Source organism: Orbicella franksi, chromosome 15 (genome assembly GCF_964199315.1).
Source record: "Orbicella franksi chromosome 15, jaOrbFran1.1, whole genome shotgun sequence".
Lineage (NCBI taxonomy): Eukaryota > Metazoa > Cnidaria > Anthozoa > Scleractinia > Merulinidae > Orbicella > Orbicella franksi.
The window spans coordinates 20751272-20770001 of NC_138159.1; the positions used below are offsets into that span (position 1 = coordinate 20751272).

At 39.0% G+C, this 18730-nt stretch overlaps 2 protein-coding genes and 1 long non-coding RNA gene across 6 annotated transcripts in view; 1 reads left to right on the plus strand and 2 right to left on the minus strand.

The window, feature by feature from the left end:
• Nucleotides 1–232: 232 nt before the first annotated feature.
• Nucleotides 233–5915, minus strand: LOC145469301 (uncharacterized). Its single transcript, XR_014042296.1, has 5 exons — nucleotides 5857–5915; nucleotides 5736–5806; nucleotides 5349–5455; nucleotides 2862–2992; nucleotides 233–1298 (listed from the first exon to the last, which is right to left on the minus strand). It is a non-coding gene; the product is annotated as an uncharacterized LOC145469301 (long non-coding RNA).
• Nucleotides 1305–18730, plus strand: part of LOC145470825 (homeobox protein otx5-B-like) — a 95996-nt gene continuing 78570 nt past the window's right edge. Inside the window, exon 1 of the mRNA XM_081454690.1 lies at nucleotides 1305–2583. The gene's annotated coding sequence lies outside the window, so the exon portion shown is untranslated. The remainder of the gene's footprint in view (nucleotides 2584–18730) is intronic.
• LOC145470824 (uncharacterized) lies at nucleotides 8239–18238 on the minus strand. Of its 4 annotated transcripts, none has more exons than XM_081454684.1 (4): nucleotides 17720–18238; nucleotides 14803–14941; nucleotides 11211–11362; nucleotides 8240–10325 (listed from the first exon to the last, which is right to left on the minus strand). In XM_081454684.1, the coding sequence occupies exons 2-4, from the start codon at nucleotides 14903–14905 to the stop codon at nucleotides 9867–9869; spliced, it is 714 nt and encodes a 237-aa protein (XP_081310810.1). In that variant the 5' UTR covers nucleotides 14906–14941; nucleotides 17720–18238; the 3' UTR covers nucleotides 8240–9866. The 4 variants fall into 4 exon arrangements, with proteins under 4 accessions (XP_081310812.1, XP_081310810.1, XP_081310809.1 ...); XM_081454683.1 differs by having other exon boundaries at nucleotides 17716–18238; XM_081454685.1 differs by lacking the exon at nucleotides 17720–18238 and adding an exon at nucleotides 16633–17100.

Consider the following 18730-nt stretch of genomic DNA (forward strand, 5'->3'; position numbering starts at 1 on the left):
CTGCCCAAGCGAAATAGGTCTATTGTTTGTGTAGACAATCAGATGTGTACTGCGTGGTGTACTGGAGATCACTGTCGCTATTCAATCCGGAATTCAAAACCGTCACAGGTTCAAATACAGCTCGCGTCTTTATTTTTCCTTTTTCTTTCCTTTTTATATCTTTTTTTTTTTTCCAATGGACGCGCTTGTTTACTGTTTGTACCCCTTTCAAAATTGAGATAGAATTAAAAAATAAAAAATAAAAAATAAACAACCAAAGAGGAACTGTCCGTGGTTGACTAGTAATTTCTTGGACTGATTACAATTCAACTCAGTCAGGGCGGTAAATCAGCATTGAGATGAAGGTCCACCGGATTAAATTTATAATTATTTGACAGCAGCTAAGCAAGGTTACCAAAATATCCACGTGGGGCGATTCATATTTTTTTGGTGTTCACAGTAGGAGCCATAGTTCTTAAATTATTTCAAAACGTTTATAACATTCTCAAACGGCAATCGCGTCTGCTTTGTCACATGACCACAAGTGACCAAGGCCCTATAGAACAATGAAGGCACGAGCAAAGAAAATTCACATTTTGATCAACCGAAACAAACGAATAATTTTCCTCTCTTACTCTCGCAACATTTTCGCAACGAAATATCAAACACTTTCTCCGTGTTTCTATCAAATTACAGAAACACTTGTGAAAGTTTGACGAACACGAAAAAGACGTTGAAACATTCGCTTGCGCCTCGCGTTCCCATCACTCGAAAAAACAAGGGGATTGTTTCTATATTTTGAATAGTATTTCACGCATTTTCTCCTGAGTTATGTTATCATAAGAAAAGTGAATGAAAACGAGATTCAATCGCAGCTAATCCGCTGAAAAATTATTATAGTTATTTACTCCACCCTCCCGAAAAGAATCAGCGAACGACAGAAAATTCTACTTAGAGGGCCCTAGTCAGACACACCTTTGTTTTTGTTCACATGCGAGCGTTCGGCTATTATATTTTACTCGGAGCATGTCGAAACGAAGGAAATCACAGTGAAACAACTAAAGATAATTAAACAGACCCAATAGAGCTCCTTTCAATGTAGATTAATCTAAAAATAGTATGGAATTTAGAAAGCTGTGCAAGTTGTCAAGAGTGCACTCAGATTCAGCTTCAGGAGGATAATTGAGAATCTAAGCCAGCTTACGTTTTGTGCATAAGAACACGTGTTTACCTGGGTCCTGGACTGCAATAAAATCATCCATCTCTAATGATGGTGAATGTGTTCATCCTCTTCTTGCTTTGTCCTGATTTGTCTCCACCTGAAAAAGAGAAAGATCAGAAAGATTAAGATCAAATGATTAATAGACCCTTTGCATAAATGGCGCCTACATTTAAATGACAATACTTACACATCATTAGCCTCACATTCATGTAAAGAAAAATTCTTTGTCTTGAAACATGAGTACGAGGCTAAGGATGTGTCAACTATTGTCATTCAAATTTAGGCGCCATTTACGCAAAGGATCTATGGCTGGCATGGTGTGCTAACTGGTTCCTAACCCAAGGAACCTGGCCAGTGTACTCTGTTAAGACACTTTACTCTCAGACAGCGGCTGTCTCAGCCTAAGAGTATAAATGGGTAACTACATTTCTGTTCTAACCTCCTACGTAGATGATCTTTGGGCTCTTCACAGAATCTGAATTTGCTGGGTGGAAGCAACCCTTTTGCAAGTCAGTTCTTACACCCATCTCTTGTAAAAAGCCCAAATCCATTTGATAGTCCAGATTCCAAAACAAGTCCTTATTTTGTATCTTTCTTGTGGGACCAAGTCTTTGCATCACAGATCAAGAAACTCAGGAAGAGAATTTGCTGGGTGGAACCAACCCTTTTACAGGTCAGTCTTTACACCCATTTCCTGTACAAAGCTCAAGATCCATTCAGCGCATGAAGACAGTCCAGGCTCCAATACAAGTTCTTATTTTTCACCTGTTTCTTATGGGACCAAGTCTGGGCCTAACAGATCACGAAACTCAGGAAGAGAATTTGCTGGGTGAAACCAACCCTTTGACAGGTCAGTTCTTTTACCCAAGATATCTCTTGTACAAAGCTCAACTGATCCATTCAGCACATGCAGACAGTCCAGGTTCCGAAACAAGTTCTCATTTTTCACCTGTTTTGTGGGACCAAGTCTCTACGTCACAGACCAACAAAGTGAGGTCCAAGAGAATTTGCTAGGTGGAACCAACCCTTTTACAAGTCAGTTCTTACACCCATCTCTTGTTCAAAGCTCAAGATCCATTAAGCCTATGAAGACAGTCCAGGTTCCAAAACAAGCCCTAATTTTTCGCCTTTTTTGTGGGACTAAGTCTCTGCCTCACAGTCCAAAAAACTGAGGAAGAGAATTTGCTGGGTGGAACCACCCTTTTACAGGTCAGTTCTTACAGTCATCTCTTGTACAAAGCTCGAGATCCATTCAGCACATGCAGACAGTCCAGGCTCCAAAAAAGGAGTCTTATCTTGTAACTTGTTTTTTTTTTTTTTTTTTTTTTTTTTTTTTGTGTGTGTGTGTGTGTGTGTGTGTGTGTGTGTGTGTGTGTGTGTGTGTGACCTATTCTTTGCTTCACCAATCAAAAAATTCAGATAGAGAATTTGTTGGATAGAACCAATCCCAATCTGGGCCAGTTCTTTCATTATACACATATTTCTTGTTCAAAAGGTCCATTTGGTACATGCAAAACATCCATGTTCCTAAACAAGTTTATTAGATGATATCTTGTTAGTGTGATTGTGATGTTAGACTAATCTTTTTTGTTGTATTGTACATCTAGAACTGAAATGTTCCTAGTAACCTCTGTGATCACAGGCCAATATGTGCACTTACCATACTGCTGTCTGATAGTCCAGCTCAGTGATCGTTAAGATACGATGCTTAATTTGAGTCTCCAGAAATTGTTAGGGGTCTTCATGTAAGTCACAATCCCTCTCCTCTTATCTTCCCAGTGTTACAGATCCCTTGATCAAACAAAAAAAAACATTAGTTTTGTAGGTCAAACTGATTCATCTGCCTAATATATCAAGTTAAATTGAAGCACACAAGTTTGGACCTAAAAAAACATAGCTATCTGGTTCAGCCAATTCCCATTTAACAATTATAATATTATTACCCTGGGAACTCAATGTTTGTTTTAGTATTGTCTCATAACCCCCTGACTGATCTATTTTTAACTTTAGAACCAATAGAACTTTAACTATTGACAGTTTTGCTTCAGGTGTCCATATAACCTAAATTATGTAGGTCAAATTATTCTCACATTTTTATTAGTTCTCACTTGTGATCAAATGGACCTATTAAAACATTTCTTTGCTTCTCCACTGGTTAAAACTGATTCCATGTTGCCATGTGCTTGTTCAGTAAAAGATCACAGAAGACATCAAAATGTGGTAAGAACATCAGTGACGCACTCAACTGTCATCTCATGCACTGTATATTTTTTTACCATATTTTGACCTCATCTGTGATCTACTACTGAACAGATGCACAGCAACATGGAATCTATTTGTTAACCTTTTGAGCCCCAATTATCCATATATCTGTGTAATTAATGGTCGTGTTCTTTGCATCACTTGTGACATCATCAATTTAAATGTCATCAGATATTCTTGATAAGCAGATAGTAGACTAGGCTAGGCCTTTCCGTACAATGGTCCGGTTTAGATATCAATGACATTCTGACGTTGCAAATCGAAAAACAACGATTGACTTATCAGTTTTGGTGCAAAAGTGGTGGTAAAATGGTCCACTACGTCTATGATTGATCAAGGTCCATTTCTAGGCTTCGCCCACAATTAACATCCAACTTTTCACAGCAGCCAGAAAGAATATGCAACGCAAAAGGTAGCCAGAGTAAAAGGGCCGAGAAAAAAAGAAAGGAAAGGAGCAACAAACAAAATTGAGAACGGTTAATGGCAAAAAAAAAGTCCAAATTTTGGCTTATGCGCATGCCCGCATGCTCAATTTTGTATGTAATCCTAAAAAAATCTCTCCTTTTGGTAAAAAAAAAGCTTTCTTAGCAAAACTTACTAACTTTATTTAGCATCATGGCAGCCAAAAAACCTGACTAAGTGGTTAAAAATGGTATTTTTGGCGAAAGTTTGGTATCAAAGGGTTAAATTGGCAATTTTAAAGAACAAGATTTCTCTTAACTTTCAGATTGACCACATTGAGACCTTATGAAAAAAATATGAAAAAAAATTTAAAAAGCAGACAGCAGACAGCAGTGTCACCAGAGTCATCAAGTTGTCACACGGTTGTTGCCTGAAGCAGGGTTGTCTGGAAAATCCTAATAGCGAATTGCAAATAGTCGCAAATAGCGAACAGCGAATAATCGCGAATAACGAATAGCAAATAGTACTAATAGTGCGAATAGTCTCAAATAGTGCGAATAATGGCGAACAGTCTCAAATAGTGGCAAACAGTAGCAAATAGTGGCAAATCGTAGCAAATAGCATACCCAGTATCTTGCAGTGAACCTTGCAGCTGCAACGTAGGATGGGATTTTCCCACTAAAAAGCACACACACTTAACAGGACAAAAGGTGTTTCTAAACATAATTTCTTCTGTTTTAACCACTGCAAAAGCGTAGTTACATCTATATTAGGTTATCCTTGTGTTTTCTGTTTTCTTAATGTTGGTGATGGACAGCCCTAGCCTGAGTCTGGAGAAGAAAAGAATAGTTCTCCATTTAAATTTGTACTTGGAAATGTGATTATAGTGTTTCAGGAAATATTCGCCAGTGATCCAATCAGGACCATCTGTTATTTATGTGCTCATTTAGTAATATGATACATCTTTCACAAATGGAATATTCCGTATGGAGTTGCTTTCTGTCTGTCTAAGTTCGTCGTTTCTCCTTGTTGTGCGTAGCTCTGATATGCTCATTGATAAGCAGACAAACACCGCATTTGGTGTAACAATTTCTCTGTTTCCAACAATAAAAGTAGCAAAATGTTGGGGGAGGGAGGGGGGTGGGGGTGCAAAAATCAATACTAGGCTCACTTAATGATGTAATTTACCACAATGTGTTCTCTCAAAATAAAACGTTCTTCTTATCTAGGAATTTACTCCCTTAAGATAAGATAAAAAGCTAGTAATGGTGATGTACATGTATACATGCAACATTCTAACGTTAGGAATTATTACTACAGGAAAACTACTTTTCCACATTTGCTGAAACTGTGTTATCTAGAGAGGCTCACTGGGTCCACTTTGTGTAGCTTCTTTGTACATTTCCTACACCTTTGCATTTTCAAGCAGGCTGGTAGTTCCTTGTGATTCATATATCTGGCATAACTTCACCAAAGAGCTTACCAGTTCACTAAACCACATTTTCGCCTCCATGAACTTTCCTGTTGCAAAAACCATACCAGTGCGAGCATGTAAGGGACAGCTTAGTCCCTGACCTAACCCTTCAGATCCTTAAAAATGCAAAAAGAGATAATTAATTTTAATATCAGGAGTTATGACATTTTTTTATTTACCATCTAAAACCACTGTCACAGTATTGTAAACTTCCGAACGTAATGTTCAACCCTTGTTACTCTCAGAATTAGCAGCCTTTGGGGCTTGTTACCTTGAGCAGTTGTTACTTTTAGGGACCAAAAAAACGTTATATTAAATGGGATTTTTTAGTGGTCACAATTGTTTGACATTACTTTTGGGGGTCATTATTTTCGGAAGTTTACAGTAGTTACTAACTGAGGTTACTTGTGCAGCTATACAGTGGCAGATCTGACAAGTCACATCCCTCTGCAGTGTCAGTATCCCCTCTGTTTGAAGATCTGAGACCAGGACTTGAACAATTAAAGAAAATCCGAACCCGAGACTCGCTAGGTAGAAGTGGAACAAGCCTGATGAAAAAAAGGTGGGGAGGCTCATTTAAAATAGAGGAAGGTCAGCCATCAGCTGCAACACAACACAGAAGAAAAAGGAAAAATTGAAATTGATGTTTAAAACTTTGAATGATCAGTCTCCAGAGTACCTGAAAGGTCTATTTAAACCATTCAGCACAGACTATGGACTTAGAAATAGTGAAAACAAATTGGCTCTGTCTAAGCCCCATGCCTATTTTTTGAAACGTAGTTTCTGCTACAGTGGGGCACATTTGAATAGCCTTCCACCTAACGTCAGAGCCATTAGATCTTTTATTAACTTTAGATATGAGATAAAATCGCCAACTGTCCTCCTGGTACTCCCACACGGTAAACATGTAAATCAGTTTGTTTTTTTTTTTTAAATATATCTCAATCTTGTAAATGATGCTTCTACCGTGTGTAAATAAAGTGCTAATGTATATATATGTATGTATATGTATGTATGTAAGATGGTGGCAAATAGACGAAGACGGCATTGATGATTGTGTATGTCCTTTGCTGGGGAGGCTCCCAAATGACAAGGGCGGGGATGGTTGTCAGAAAATTTGACGGAACAGGCTTGATTACCAGCCGCTGTTCAGGAAAGGAGCCTGTGCTAGTAGATTGAACTTGAGAGACTGGTGGAAATTGAGCCTACAAATGGAAATAAGAGCGTTTGTTTTGCTATTGTTTCATAGAGCGCACCCTTAAAGATAGCTAAAAATAAAGGCATTTTGTCACAAACAGCCTAAGTGAGACCAGAATCCTTAATTAAAAAATGGACCGTCCCATTTGAAGGACTTACAGTACCTGTACATTATGTATCGTTTGCTTTCATTGGGCCATTCCATTTTTCATCCGCACCTTCCCCAACCCCCCCCCCCCCCCCCCACCCACCCTATTGAGGACCTAGGAAATCTGAAGGGGAAGGGGAGTCTATAAAGGCTGTTTCTGACGGGGCAGCTGTGGCGACACCTTGAACTTGATCTTTTAATAAATTTTGAAGGGGGAAGTGTGTTGGCACTTTGAACTTCCTTTCTTAGGGGATAACAAGTTTACTTTTCTGAGGAGGTAAAATTGAAGGCTCCTCAACAGCGTGGGGGGCGGTGGGGTGGGGGTGCGGATAATAAATGGAATGGCCCATTTCAAAACACATTTCTGCGAGAGCAACCTTTTAACTCTGGGAGAATAAAAGAAAATTCCGCTTACTCTTTTGAGGAATCTGTACTCCATCTTAATTCTTTATCGCATGGTGGATCCCGCGGAGAGCGCCGTTTTGGTGGTAAAGACGTCTCGAAGAGTAAACAGCCGTCGGTTTATTTGACTTCGCGTAAACTGTGCGCTGCACGGCCGTGAGTAGACTTGCAACGAGTCGAACTTTACTTTAACAATCCTTCATTTATTCGTCGAGCCAGGGAAGAATTATTGGAAACGACTTTTAGAAAGTCTAGGAAGTGAGTTGAAAACGAAGACTTTCTCCCCCAAATGGCGGCCATCTTGGTTCCGCCGGTGCTACCCTGCGCCTGCATTCACATCGCTCAGCGAATTCTCCCCACTCGAAAAATACTATTTGAGCTTCTGTTAATGATCTGTTCCTTTAGTGCGAGACGATGGAGGGACCTTTTGAACATTCTGATTGTTGCTAAATTAAATGCCAATTGAGCATTTATAGTTTAGCACTGATGCGCGATATATTGTAAGACGAATGGCAAGATTCCCGTGTTTTGTTCACGTTTATGATGTTGGGCAGATTTCCTCCCTTGACTCAATATACATCTGATCTCAGTGCCTTCATACACCATTATTATCTTTCCTACGACTTCATACGACCTTTATTCACCTTCATGTGGCCTTTTCCAGGCGTTCAGTTGGGGCATAGTTAGGTTGGGAAGCAGTGCGAAAAATGGAGAAAGATGGTGTGCCGAGAGCTTTCTCTTTCTCGCTTTCTGTCGCCGCGCTTCTCCCCTATGTTTTCGCTTGCCGTTTTTTTGCGCCTGGCTAACATGCATACACCTCGAGCGACTTTTATTTTCACCCACTTTTGACCTGATAAGTAGCAATCAAGCCACTGGGTTCGAACCAAAGCAAAGAAAGAAATTTACAATGAAAACTAGCTCAAGGAGAGCAAAATTAAAGAACATTAAAGACCTTATTACTCTTAAGAGCACCTTTTGATTGTTTGGTTGTCGTGTTAAATTTTTAAGTCCAGGTCTGAAGAGCTTCTTGTACTTATTTAAATTATTGATAACGGTCATGGCAGACGATATTTATTCCGTCCTCATAGCATATTTTTACACTTAAAATTTGACGCTTTCAACTACTCGGAGCCAAACAAACCTCAACTGAATTGTGTTCTTTTCAGTTGGTTCTGAAACATGCCCCGCTCAAAGGAGGCTTTTAACAGATTATTTGGTCCTGGGACCGGTGGTGGGAAAATGAGCGCTCTTTACTTTTCTTTAGTTTACTTTCGGGTAACTATTTCGTAACAACAACTTCCTCAGTTCGTTCAAAGAAGAGCGCAAAAGAGAAGGTGTCGAAAACTTGCGTAAACAACGAAAAGTGTGCGTGCGGATGAGGTTTATTTTGTATTTCCTAGGTGTGAAGAAGTCCCATTTTGTGGACAGGCTAGTAAAGGTCTTCTTTCGGGTAAATAGATGTTGAGAAAGTATCACTGTGGCGTTCGATGAGAATGTCCAGGAAAGGGATTGTGTTGTTCTCTTCGAATTCAACGGTAATTTTGATATTTACGTGACAGTTACGGAGGTAAGGTAGTGCAGTGTAGAAACTAAGTTGCTGTGTTTTTACTGTCGAACAAGGTGAAGGTATCGTCAACGTATCGAAACCAAATAGAAGGGCGAGTGTTACTTTACTTTATTACAATTCATGGTACTAAAAATAATTACATGTAAACACAAAATAATCATAATATAAAAGAGTCCAGGACGTCATATATAGACAGATCACCGAATTGGTTAGAAGTACATGTTATATCTAAGTACTCAGTACTAAAAGTGTAAATAATATTGTTAAACAATATAAACCTGAATGAAACTGAATGAAGTTGGTGGGATGGATTGCAGCGGAAGTCAAGTCTGGCAGAGGGCTCTCAAAGATGTCACTGACTGATCGGGAAGGTTGATAACTTCCTTGCCCCTGGATGTTTGCTAGAGTTTGACAGTTTTGCTTTAGCTCTGTCACATCCGCCTGCGGTAATGTGACTCCTCTAAAATCGAGGGTGGTGGTTATTTTTTTGGTGGCTCTGGCTTGATCTGGTGGGGGTGGGGATGTCCTTCTTTTTTCTGCGTCTGGTTTATTTTGTATTGGATGTTACTGTTTTTTTCTTTTTTCTTTTTTCTTTTTTTTTTTTTTTTTTGCTGTCGATATTTAGCTCACCAAGTAAATTTAAGTGCCCTGTTTCGGCTTAACAGGGACCGCTGAATAAGAAAACCCAAGGCTCATTAGTACAGTGTTAAACTCAATGTGAAAATACATCACACATGCCAGCAGAAAAGTTCAGGAAAGTAAGATGAAACAATAAACATAGTCTTCGATAGTTTCATTCTCACTTGTATTTGCTAATATTGAGATGGAGACTAACACTGTACAGATCCTTTCTTGGGCTTTTTTATTTAACGGAAACTTGGTTAAATCGAGAGAGGACTATAGACCTTTCTTACATTCTAACAAACAATGGCACCGAGTCGAGGTTATGGTGGACAAAAATGCAGCAAATGTATGAAAATGCCCACCCCAGCCTCGCTCTGGTGCTATTGGACGTTCGCTCCGAAGTTGAATGCGGGAAAAGACTATTCTTTGCTATATTCTGGGATATGAGCGACCGGGATGTCATTTGTCATTTGTATAATGCGTAATAACCTCTCTGGCATTTTTCTATGCGAGTAAATTGTTATTTTCAGTTTCCATCGTTCTGAACGCGGTCAATTCTTGACCTTAATATAATATTTCGTCAGTCAAATTAGTGTTGCATGGTAACCGACGTGAAATAATTGGCTTGTATACCTGGGTTAATTGCCATATTGCTCGAGATCGGCGCACCAAGGTTAGCAGCATTTGGGAACCCTTGCACTTTGCTTGAATGAAGTTGGGCTGGTTGCATTGCAGCGGAAGTTAGGTCCGCCAGAAGGCTCTCAAAGTTGTTATTGACTGACCGGGAAGGCTGATAACTTCCTTGCCTCTGGATGTTTGTTAGAGTTTGACAGTTTTGCTTTAGCAGCTCTGCCACATCCGCCTGCGGTAATGTGACTCCTCTAAAATCGAGGGCATTGGTTATTTTCTCTTCGGCTCTGGCTTGATCCGGTGGGGGTGGGAGTGGGTGTGGGGATGTCTTCCCTTTTTCTGGCTCTGGTTTATTTTGTATTGGATGTTGCTGTTTTTTCTGCTGTCGATATTTAGCTCGTTTATTTTTAAACCAAACCTGGCGAAAGAGAAATAAGAATAGAATGTAGTTAGATATAATAAAATATAATACGCGACCTTATAAACAATCTGTTTGAAGTTTAAAAATGATTTCACATGTACATGAAATCTAAGCTCCGAGCTTCCAAAGTGATCAACGTCATCAACAGTCACCTGATTTAAACGAAACTCAGAAGAACTTTGAGAATGTTAATCTTCTAAAATTGAGGTCTAGTTGTAAATGAGACTACAGTCAATCTTAAATTGATTTTTTTTAAAATTATTATTGTTTTATTAGTTTTATGTTATTTCATGTTTTATATTTTACTGTTATACTTTTATATAATTTATCTATTTGAGTGATATTCAATTAGTTTTTTCCTCAAAAAATAATGTTTTCTATATGAGCGATATTTAACTATTTTTTCCCCTCATTTTATTGTTATCTCTGTCATGCGTTTTGTACATGAACCCCTGGCTCGGACACCGACGGCAACCTCTTCCCACGAATGACATTAATAAATTGATTGACTGATTGATTGATTGATTGATTGAAAAAAGATGCGAAAAAGCTTTAGTGTCCCATTCTCGTGTCTCAAGTCATGACGTGTAATTAATATCTAACAATGTAGAAATGACACGAGCTTCAAGTTAAGGATAAGAGAAATAAGGCAAAATTATTTATATCAAGGTTCGTTTAGGGATGAATTGTTTTATTCCCTCAAGCCTCGGAGCCAAATTAGAATTTTCAACTATATCTAACATATAAAGTATCAAAACAACCCCACCCCACCCCCCTGTAACAGATGCGCTAAAATCTCGGGAGAGTTAGGATGGAGTGAGCTGACCTGCCAAGAAACAAATAAAATTTAGGCAATACCATGGATATATTTGATATTTATACCTGCACTCGGCTCTCAGGAAGATTGATTTTATTCGCGACTTCTTCCCTCATAAACACGTCAGGATATTTTGTTTTTGCGAAGAGCTCTTCCAGAATTTCAAGCTGAGATTTCGTGAACGTTGTTCGCTCTCGGCGCTGTTTCCGTGGAGGAACTGAAAAAGAGATAAATTATTGTGCATTCAGACGCTTTCAAATCCTTTTTTACGTATTGACACTTGAGGCCTCGTCCACACTACGCCGGAGGAATTTAAAAACCCAACAACCACGTCACCGGTCATTTTGGATTTGTGTTTGAGGAAAACTCGGTCAGGGAGATCACGTGATTATCGTGACGCCATCGTTTTCGAAAAGCTCCGTTTGCAAAATGTTTTCCGTCCGCACGAAAACGAAAAACCGGCGTTTTCAAATTCCTCCGGTTTGAAAACCGTTTTGGCTACGTTTTCGTGACGGACTAATGTGGACGGAAGGCCTAACCCAGGCCTAACTCCTGGCCTTACCGGAGAAATGAAGATGCTTTTTCAAATTTCTCCACCGTAGTGTGAACGCTGTCTTAAACGTATCAACAGACGCGGTTATAGGGAAGGGTTTAGGGTGATGCACCCCCCCCCCCTCTTTGAGTAGCATTTTAAAACAATGCACATTTGGCAATTGCATTATTATTCTTGATTTCCTGCTTGATAAAAAGGAAACTCCAGATTTTATATCATGCCTTCACAAACGTTTTTCAAGTGTCAGAGTGTTTAGAGGGTAAAATCGGAAATATCTTTCGGGCGCATGGCCCCGGACCCCCTATACTAGAAGCTCTAGTCTGTGGTGCTCACCATCCACGCAGTAGCGTTGAAAAGTAAGGTGTACAAACACCCCCCCCCCCCCCCGTCCCATTTCAGGAATTCCTGGATCCGTCCCTGGTTAACTTTATCATTGACGTCTCTAGTCTATCTAGAAAGAAAATAATTAATACAAATATGTAAGGATAAAATAACATTGCGGAATCTGGACTTCTCGAACCTCTCGATTACTGAAAGCAAAAGTAGTTCAGTCAGATTTATTTTACTGTACTTTTCCACCTGATATCTCTACCTCTCATTCTCTCGAACCATTGAAAGCTTGAGAAACTTGATATCACACTTTATTTAAACAGTGACAAATGCAACGATTTAGGAAGCATGTGATGTATTTCAGCATGACTTATTAATTCCCCAACTCAGCGATAACGATTTAATTTGGTAGACAAGTAAGGACAAACGACATGATCACATAAAAAAAGGCGGGAATCACTAACACTGGCGAGCATGGAAATAGATTCACCAAATAATTTTCGAAAGAAAAAAAAATAGAGACATGCATATGAAGGCTTATCGAAGTTTTTCAAATTCCTTTGAAATTAAACAATTCTAGTTGTAAATTTAACCGTTTTAATTATATATCATACGGTAGTCGTTTAAAAAAATGTATAGCGAAGATATCAGTGATCTCTGTTACTCAGTGTTATTGATGCGTCAACGGGAGAACCGTAAGTTGGCTGGGGAAAAAAAGTGTTCTTTTGTTTTGACATTTAAATTACAGATTTCTTCCTTAACTAAATCTTAGTAAAACTACATGCTGCAACAAGGTCTTTGCTGAAGTGAAGGGAGGGAAACTTTCCTGTGTGTTGCATTGTACAGTTATAAGTAAACCCTTGACAGCGCCCCTTTAACAGGCCAACACTACTGTCGGGGAGTTACCGATGTGCTTTTCTTTGGGCCAGGGGTGTGTAGCGTGCTGGTCGCGTGCCAGTCGTGTGCCAGTCGTGTGCCAGTCGTGTGCCAGTCGTGTGCCAGTCGTGTGCCTTTCTAAGCCCTGCTCACTTTTCAGGCCAACAAGATAAGTTTTATCTGCATATTTAGGCTGGAAGGCACTTTTAATTGTGCTTATACCTTTTTTACTCACCCTCTCTTTCTTCATCTACTTTCTTGCTATTTTGTCGTTGAGAAACCGAGTCGAGGTTTTGAAAACTGAATATAAGCCGGCTTAGTTAACACAAAATTACCCCTAATTGTGATCCAATTTAATCACCTGTCTGTCGTCCCTGTTAATCCTTTCCTCCTTGCCAAAATACCAGTGGTAAATCAGTGCCTTTTGCTCCATAGTACTGTTTTCAGTAGCTAATTTTCAAAACCCTTTATCAATGGCACGTGAAATAATTAGTCAATTGAATTGATATAATTTAATTTCATCGCTAGCTCGTCGTGCTTGGCAATTCTTTCTATTCTTCCTATAAAAACGGCCTGCATCGATGGCAAGTGAATTGCTGCTAATACAAATCATCATTATTTGTGCCTTCTCAATTCTCACATCCAAGCCTAAACTGGTATTTCGAGAGGCCATTGAACAAAACTAGCATTAAATTGAACAATAATGGCTCAACATCAGCTAAAACAATAAATCCCCAATTAGAAGCTTCAGGTATATGTCGTTAATTTACTGGCGCCGTGACGAATTTGCTGCATAGACTTAGAGTGTTAGCCTTTCTTCTCTTTCCCATTGCAAGCGAATAACTCTTGAAATTCTAATTTGCTTCCTGTTCACCCTGATCGATCAAGTGTTGCGAAAGGAGAGAGTCACAAGTGAACAAGAGATTGAAAATCACAAGAGATTGAAAATCAGTATTTACCTTCCATAAATGGGCTTGGCGCTAAACATTGCAGACAACTCCAGTAGGGTGAATATACTGTCCAATTGAACGCCATTACTCCAAGCTCAAAAAAGCTAGGAAGCTAGAGATCTTTGCTTGACCGAACTAGCGACAAATGCTTTTGTGCGATTTGTTACTAAAATGTACAGATGAATGCCCACCTGAGTGCGTGACCTGTCTCTACATCTCGTGACACAGCTCTCACACATCGTTGATATAGATTAACCAGCTTATAGTAGCTTATACTAGTTTGGTTGGATGAGACAATGGTACAGTCGAGAGGACGCCAAACCTCCTCGACTTTAACTCGATTATTGTAGCAATCTCTCGGAAAAATTAAGCAGTGTAGTTTAAAATTGGTTGCTTGTCACCAACGGACTGTTTTGTTATACTGCCGGAAACGCAAACTGAAAAGTGTAACTAAGGAAACAACCTGCTAAAAGGGAGAAAATGTGAACGGAAAGGAACTGAACACTCGTCAAATTTTAAGTGTTCATGTGGATTTCGGAAGGGATCACTTAAAAGAAGAAGGGATAAACGTTTGCTTCGCCACCAGGCACTGTAGTTAACACGGACATTGCGTAAATCAACTTGTGCGACATTGGCATTTTTCTGATGACTTTGTTCCGTATTAAACGATAAGCTGTTTCCTTGTTAAGGCTAAGTCTACAATTCACACTTGAATACAGTAATCTAACACGAAAGCATAAAGTTTAACTTTTAGCGTTGAAACAGTGATTCACCACCTATAAACGCACACATCTGGGTGGAAAATAACATTCACTAAACAACATAAGCCCTGAGTTAAAGTGTTATTTTGTGCGTGATTCATATAGCGTGTATTAACACGAGAGATGTCCGTGAAAGGAAGTTCACTTGAGAACATTTCCGTGTAAGATTAAATACAATGAGACATACCTCCATATTGAAGCACCTCGGGGCTGATATAGTCCATATTGAACGAATTGAGGTTGATATAGTTCACTGAAGAAGGGGGAAGACTTCCAAACACACCATCCATTTCTTCCGCTTTCTTTTATCTTCAGCTTGGCAAAACCTGTAGTTTTAGGGAGAATGTCAGCCTTTACGGCGCCTTAGTTGGCCTAAGACCCTGTTAGGGTGTGTTTGCGCTAAAGTTGAAAATAATCAATGATCACGGAGAGCTGCCTAAGTTAACCTGATATCAACTGAAAGAGTTACCCTTGGCGAGTAGTTGGCTCAAGTTTGCTTATTTTGACTGAAACACGATCGAATATATCTTATATCTCGGCTCTATATACAATCTTTAGATAAAAAAGAAGTGGTATTCCACCGATTCCTCTGTTAGCTGAGTTTTCAGTCTGTTGGCAAAGTCTTCACGTAGCCTATTCCTGTTATTATTTTTACAAGCAATTGTTCTATCTCTTTATTATTGTAGCGCCCTAAATTAGCTCCGCTCGGTCCACGAAACAGATAAAATCATGTCATACATCCGGTTATCAGTTTGTTTTGCAGTCACAAGCAAGTCACACCCGAAGTTTTAATTTCCTTGTCTATTTCTTAGCAAAACATAAGTATGATTAGTCTAAAAACCCACTGACCTTTTCGATAAAGGGTGTCACTATAACCTTGATCTGTCAATCGACAGCCAGTTTCTCATTACACACAGTGTTTTGGTAAACGATACTAAAGTTCAAAAAGTTCTGATTTACAGTAATTTTCCTTATAATTTAATTAGTTCTTGATTATTCCAAGGAAAAAAATTGTCGGAGGAGGGATGGTGGAGGATGGTGGTGGTGGGGGGCTGGGAACTCAGAAGGGGTGGGGAAGCACTTCTGACTATGTTGGGAGGCTCCAAAGGTTTAACGTTCTCCAGCCAACCCAACCAAGCTGGAGAGATATGAAACAGTACGTATTTTACGAGTCGAAGTATAACAAAGGGAACGGGAAACTGTCGTTTAGGCAATCAAAAGGCCCTTTCAAACAAACGCATCTAACTGAGACATCTAAGTAGTCTTAAGGGCATTGCTCAATTCAGAATTATAAAAACTGAGGGCGATGAAAGTCTGTATACTGTTTGTATATAACTGGGGTATTTTTTTTGTGGAATATAATATCCATGAAAGGGTTAAATTTACCATAAAAAAATGTTATATACCGCTAGTACTAATGACTCCTGCTGTTTTCAAGATTCGTGATAAGTGTTGTTGGACTCAGACGTAACAACCATCAGACCATGATAACGATGCTTTTAGCCTTGTAGTCTGTTTCATTGTATTTAGTTTGTAACCGTTTGCTGTTTACAATACACCGTACAATAACAAACAAAACTTGATCTTTACTCAGAGAAGTCGATGTACTGAATACAAGTCAGGGCAGCCCAAGCCACATGTCTTTCTTGTGGACAATGTTTTGATATTTGATATTTCACCCACCACACACATCGAACAACCAAATCATCTGAGTTAGGATCAACCTCGATCTAATGTGATTCATTCTTGTTCTCTTGCAATAAAACGTTTTTTTATATTTATCTCGGAATTCTAGAGAGCTCAGGCTCTCTAAACGGCTCGTCATATAGTACAGAAAGATGTATGCGATAAGAGGAATTTTCACAGTTAGGGAGAATTGTTCAGCCAAGGAGATTGAAACGATTATAGTCCGAGCTTTCTTAACGGACGCTCTCAGCGGACAGCTTTAATACTTAGGGCTGGCTTTAGAAAATCCCCCTTGAGCTCAAATAAATACCTTTCCAAGACTTTTCTTTACCTTTCTTGGCTCCCCAAGCGTAAGGGAACATTCCGAGAAAAAAATCCTATTAGCCTCCATCGGATTTTAACTTCGCACCTCTGCCTTCCAGAATGATTTTTCACTGCAAATAAAGCGGCCACCCATAGCTTACACTGCGAATGGCAAGTTACAAAGATCAATCCCGTAAAGGATACTTTTTGGTGTCTGCCTACTAGTGGATGCGGCAGTGGAAAAGTTCCTAAGCATCGCGTGATTTGGCAAGGCCATTAGCGCAGCACAGAAAATCGAGAACAGAACTGACGTAATGCGTAACTGTAGGCCCGTGCTGGGCTTTGAACCAAAATAGGTCCGCTATGCATACATGAGCGATTCACATATGGAATCGAATTATGTGGAATGCTGTAAATTGAAATGAAAGGAAGCCAATTGGCGATTACAATGAGAGATTAACAACAACGGGGCGAAATAAGGTTTTTTTTGTCCGCAAGGCTTAGCTTTCTGATGAACGAAACTTCTTCGTAGACCAAGCTGAAAACCGCGTTTGAAATGATTACTAGCATTTACACCGAAACTTAAACAAACGCGATCGCTTTTTGATCTGAATTGAGAAGTTGGGGTTTTAATTTAATTGACATACTGTGCACAATTTAGGCTTTCAGTTTAATATGTGTAAGTTTCAATATTGAACATGTCAGAGGCGTTGTTAGTTCGCTAAGCTTACACGACAGCTATGAAAATCCGTTTAGCTTTTTTTTATGTCAAGTCACCACCACTTATTTTCCGTGGCAATAAGCAATGCATATTCAGTTAGAAATTCTAAATGAATTTCAAATCATTATTCGCATCGTTATAATTAGTTTACCTCTGCCTATTTTTCGCTAACAAAGTATACGGTCTTCTATGTATTCAATTAAGTTTGATTATGGAGTGTCCGTGATCACTGGCAACAGCCGAAGCGAAATCATTTTGATCTTTTAAAACCTTTAAAGAAGGATATAACCGCGACCTTTTAACGGAAAATGAGAGCTTTGGGAACAAATATTTTGTCTAGTTAAAACTAATATAGCTTCTTACTTTCTTATTTATAAACAATTGCCTCACCTACGTGTTTTTATCGTGGAGTAACCTGTTTATCCTTCGACGAGCCGAGTTTCTTACTAATATTTAAAAAAAATGACTTGCCGTTTTGGTATTTCCTCGTCTAGCAGTTTTCTGATCTAACCGTCTCTCGATACAAATACAAGATTCCTAATTTGGCTTTACAAATATTCCTTTCAACGGACACGCACAGGCATGACCTTAATGTAACAGGAGAACAGGAAGAGGAACTTTTGAAAAGCCACAGGCTCCCCCACCTCTGCTCAGACCGGAGACTTTTCAGGAAACCGTTAGACACATGTCCATTTCTTGTAGATGACTAGGCAGTTTTTCATGATTAACAGAGTTTTAAAAGCTTACAAAGCTGTTTAACGCGTTTTGACGATAGCGGGGTTGGGATTGCAGTACACTTGATGAAAGCCGTGGATTAGCAATTGTGCCGTTTTGCCCCAGGCTAGATTTACACTTTACTATTTTTGATGATCAGGTAACCTTGCACTGTCGAATGACTGCGTTTTTTTTTTTTTTTTTTGCTACCTACGAAGAATATTATGCCGAGAAACTGTTCAATGCTAACGTCACTTTTTTTTAAATTGGGCATATTTTTTTTGGATTGATCACAATATTCCTCTCCCTTTAACTGGATTTAATTAATAATTCCCTCAGTTTTGGTCAAGAAAACTTAAGGGACAATCGAAACTGTCGTCTGTTTTAACTTCCGTTTATAGTAAAAAGAAAAAAAGTTTCAAACACGTGCCTTGCTTGCTTGTCTTAAGTTACATGAATCGATTCCGCGTGTTTTGATCAAGTCTCAAAAAAGTGACAATTCTGTTTGATCTGATCAATAAAGTCGATAGTTAAAAAAAAAAAATTAAAAAAATATATAAAAATGGATTGATTTATTAACGAGGCTTTTTAAACTGCATTTCTTGTCCTCAAACTGTCTAGTCCTCTGCTTGTCAGGATAGAAATGAAACTTTTGGCACAATACAAGAGCTGATTATTTTTCAACTTCTAG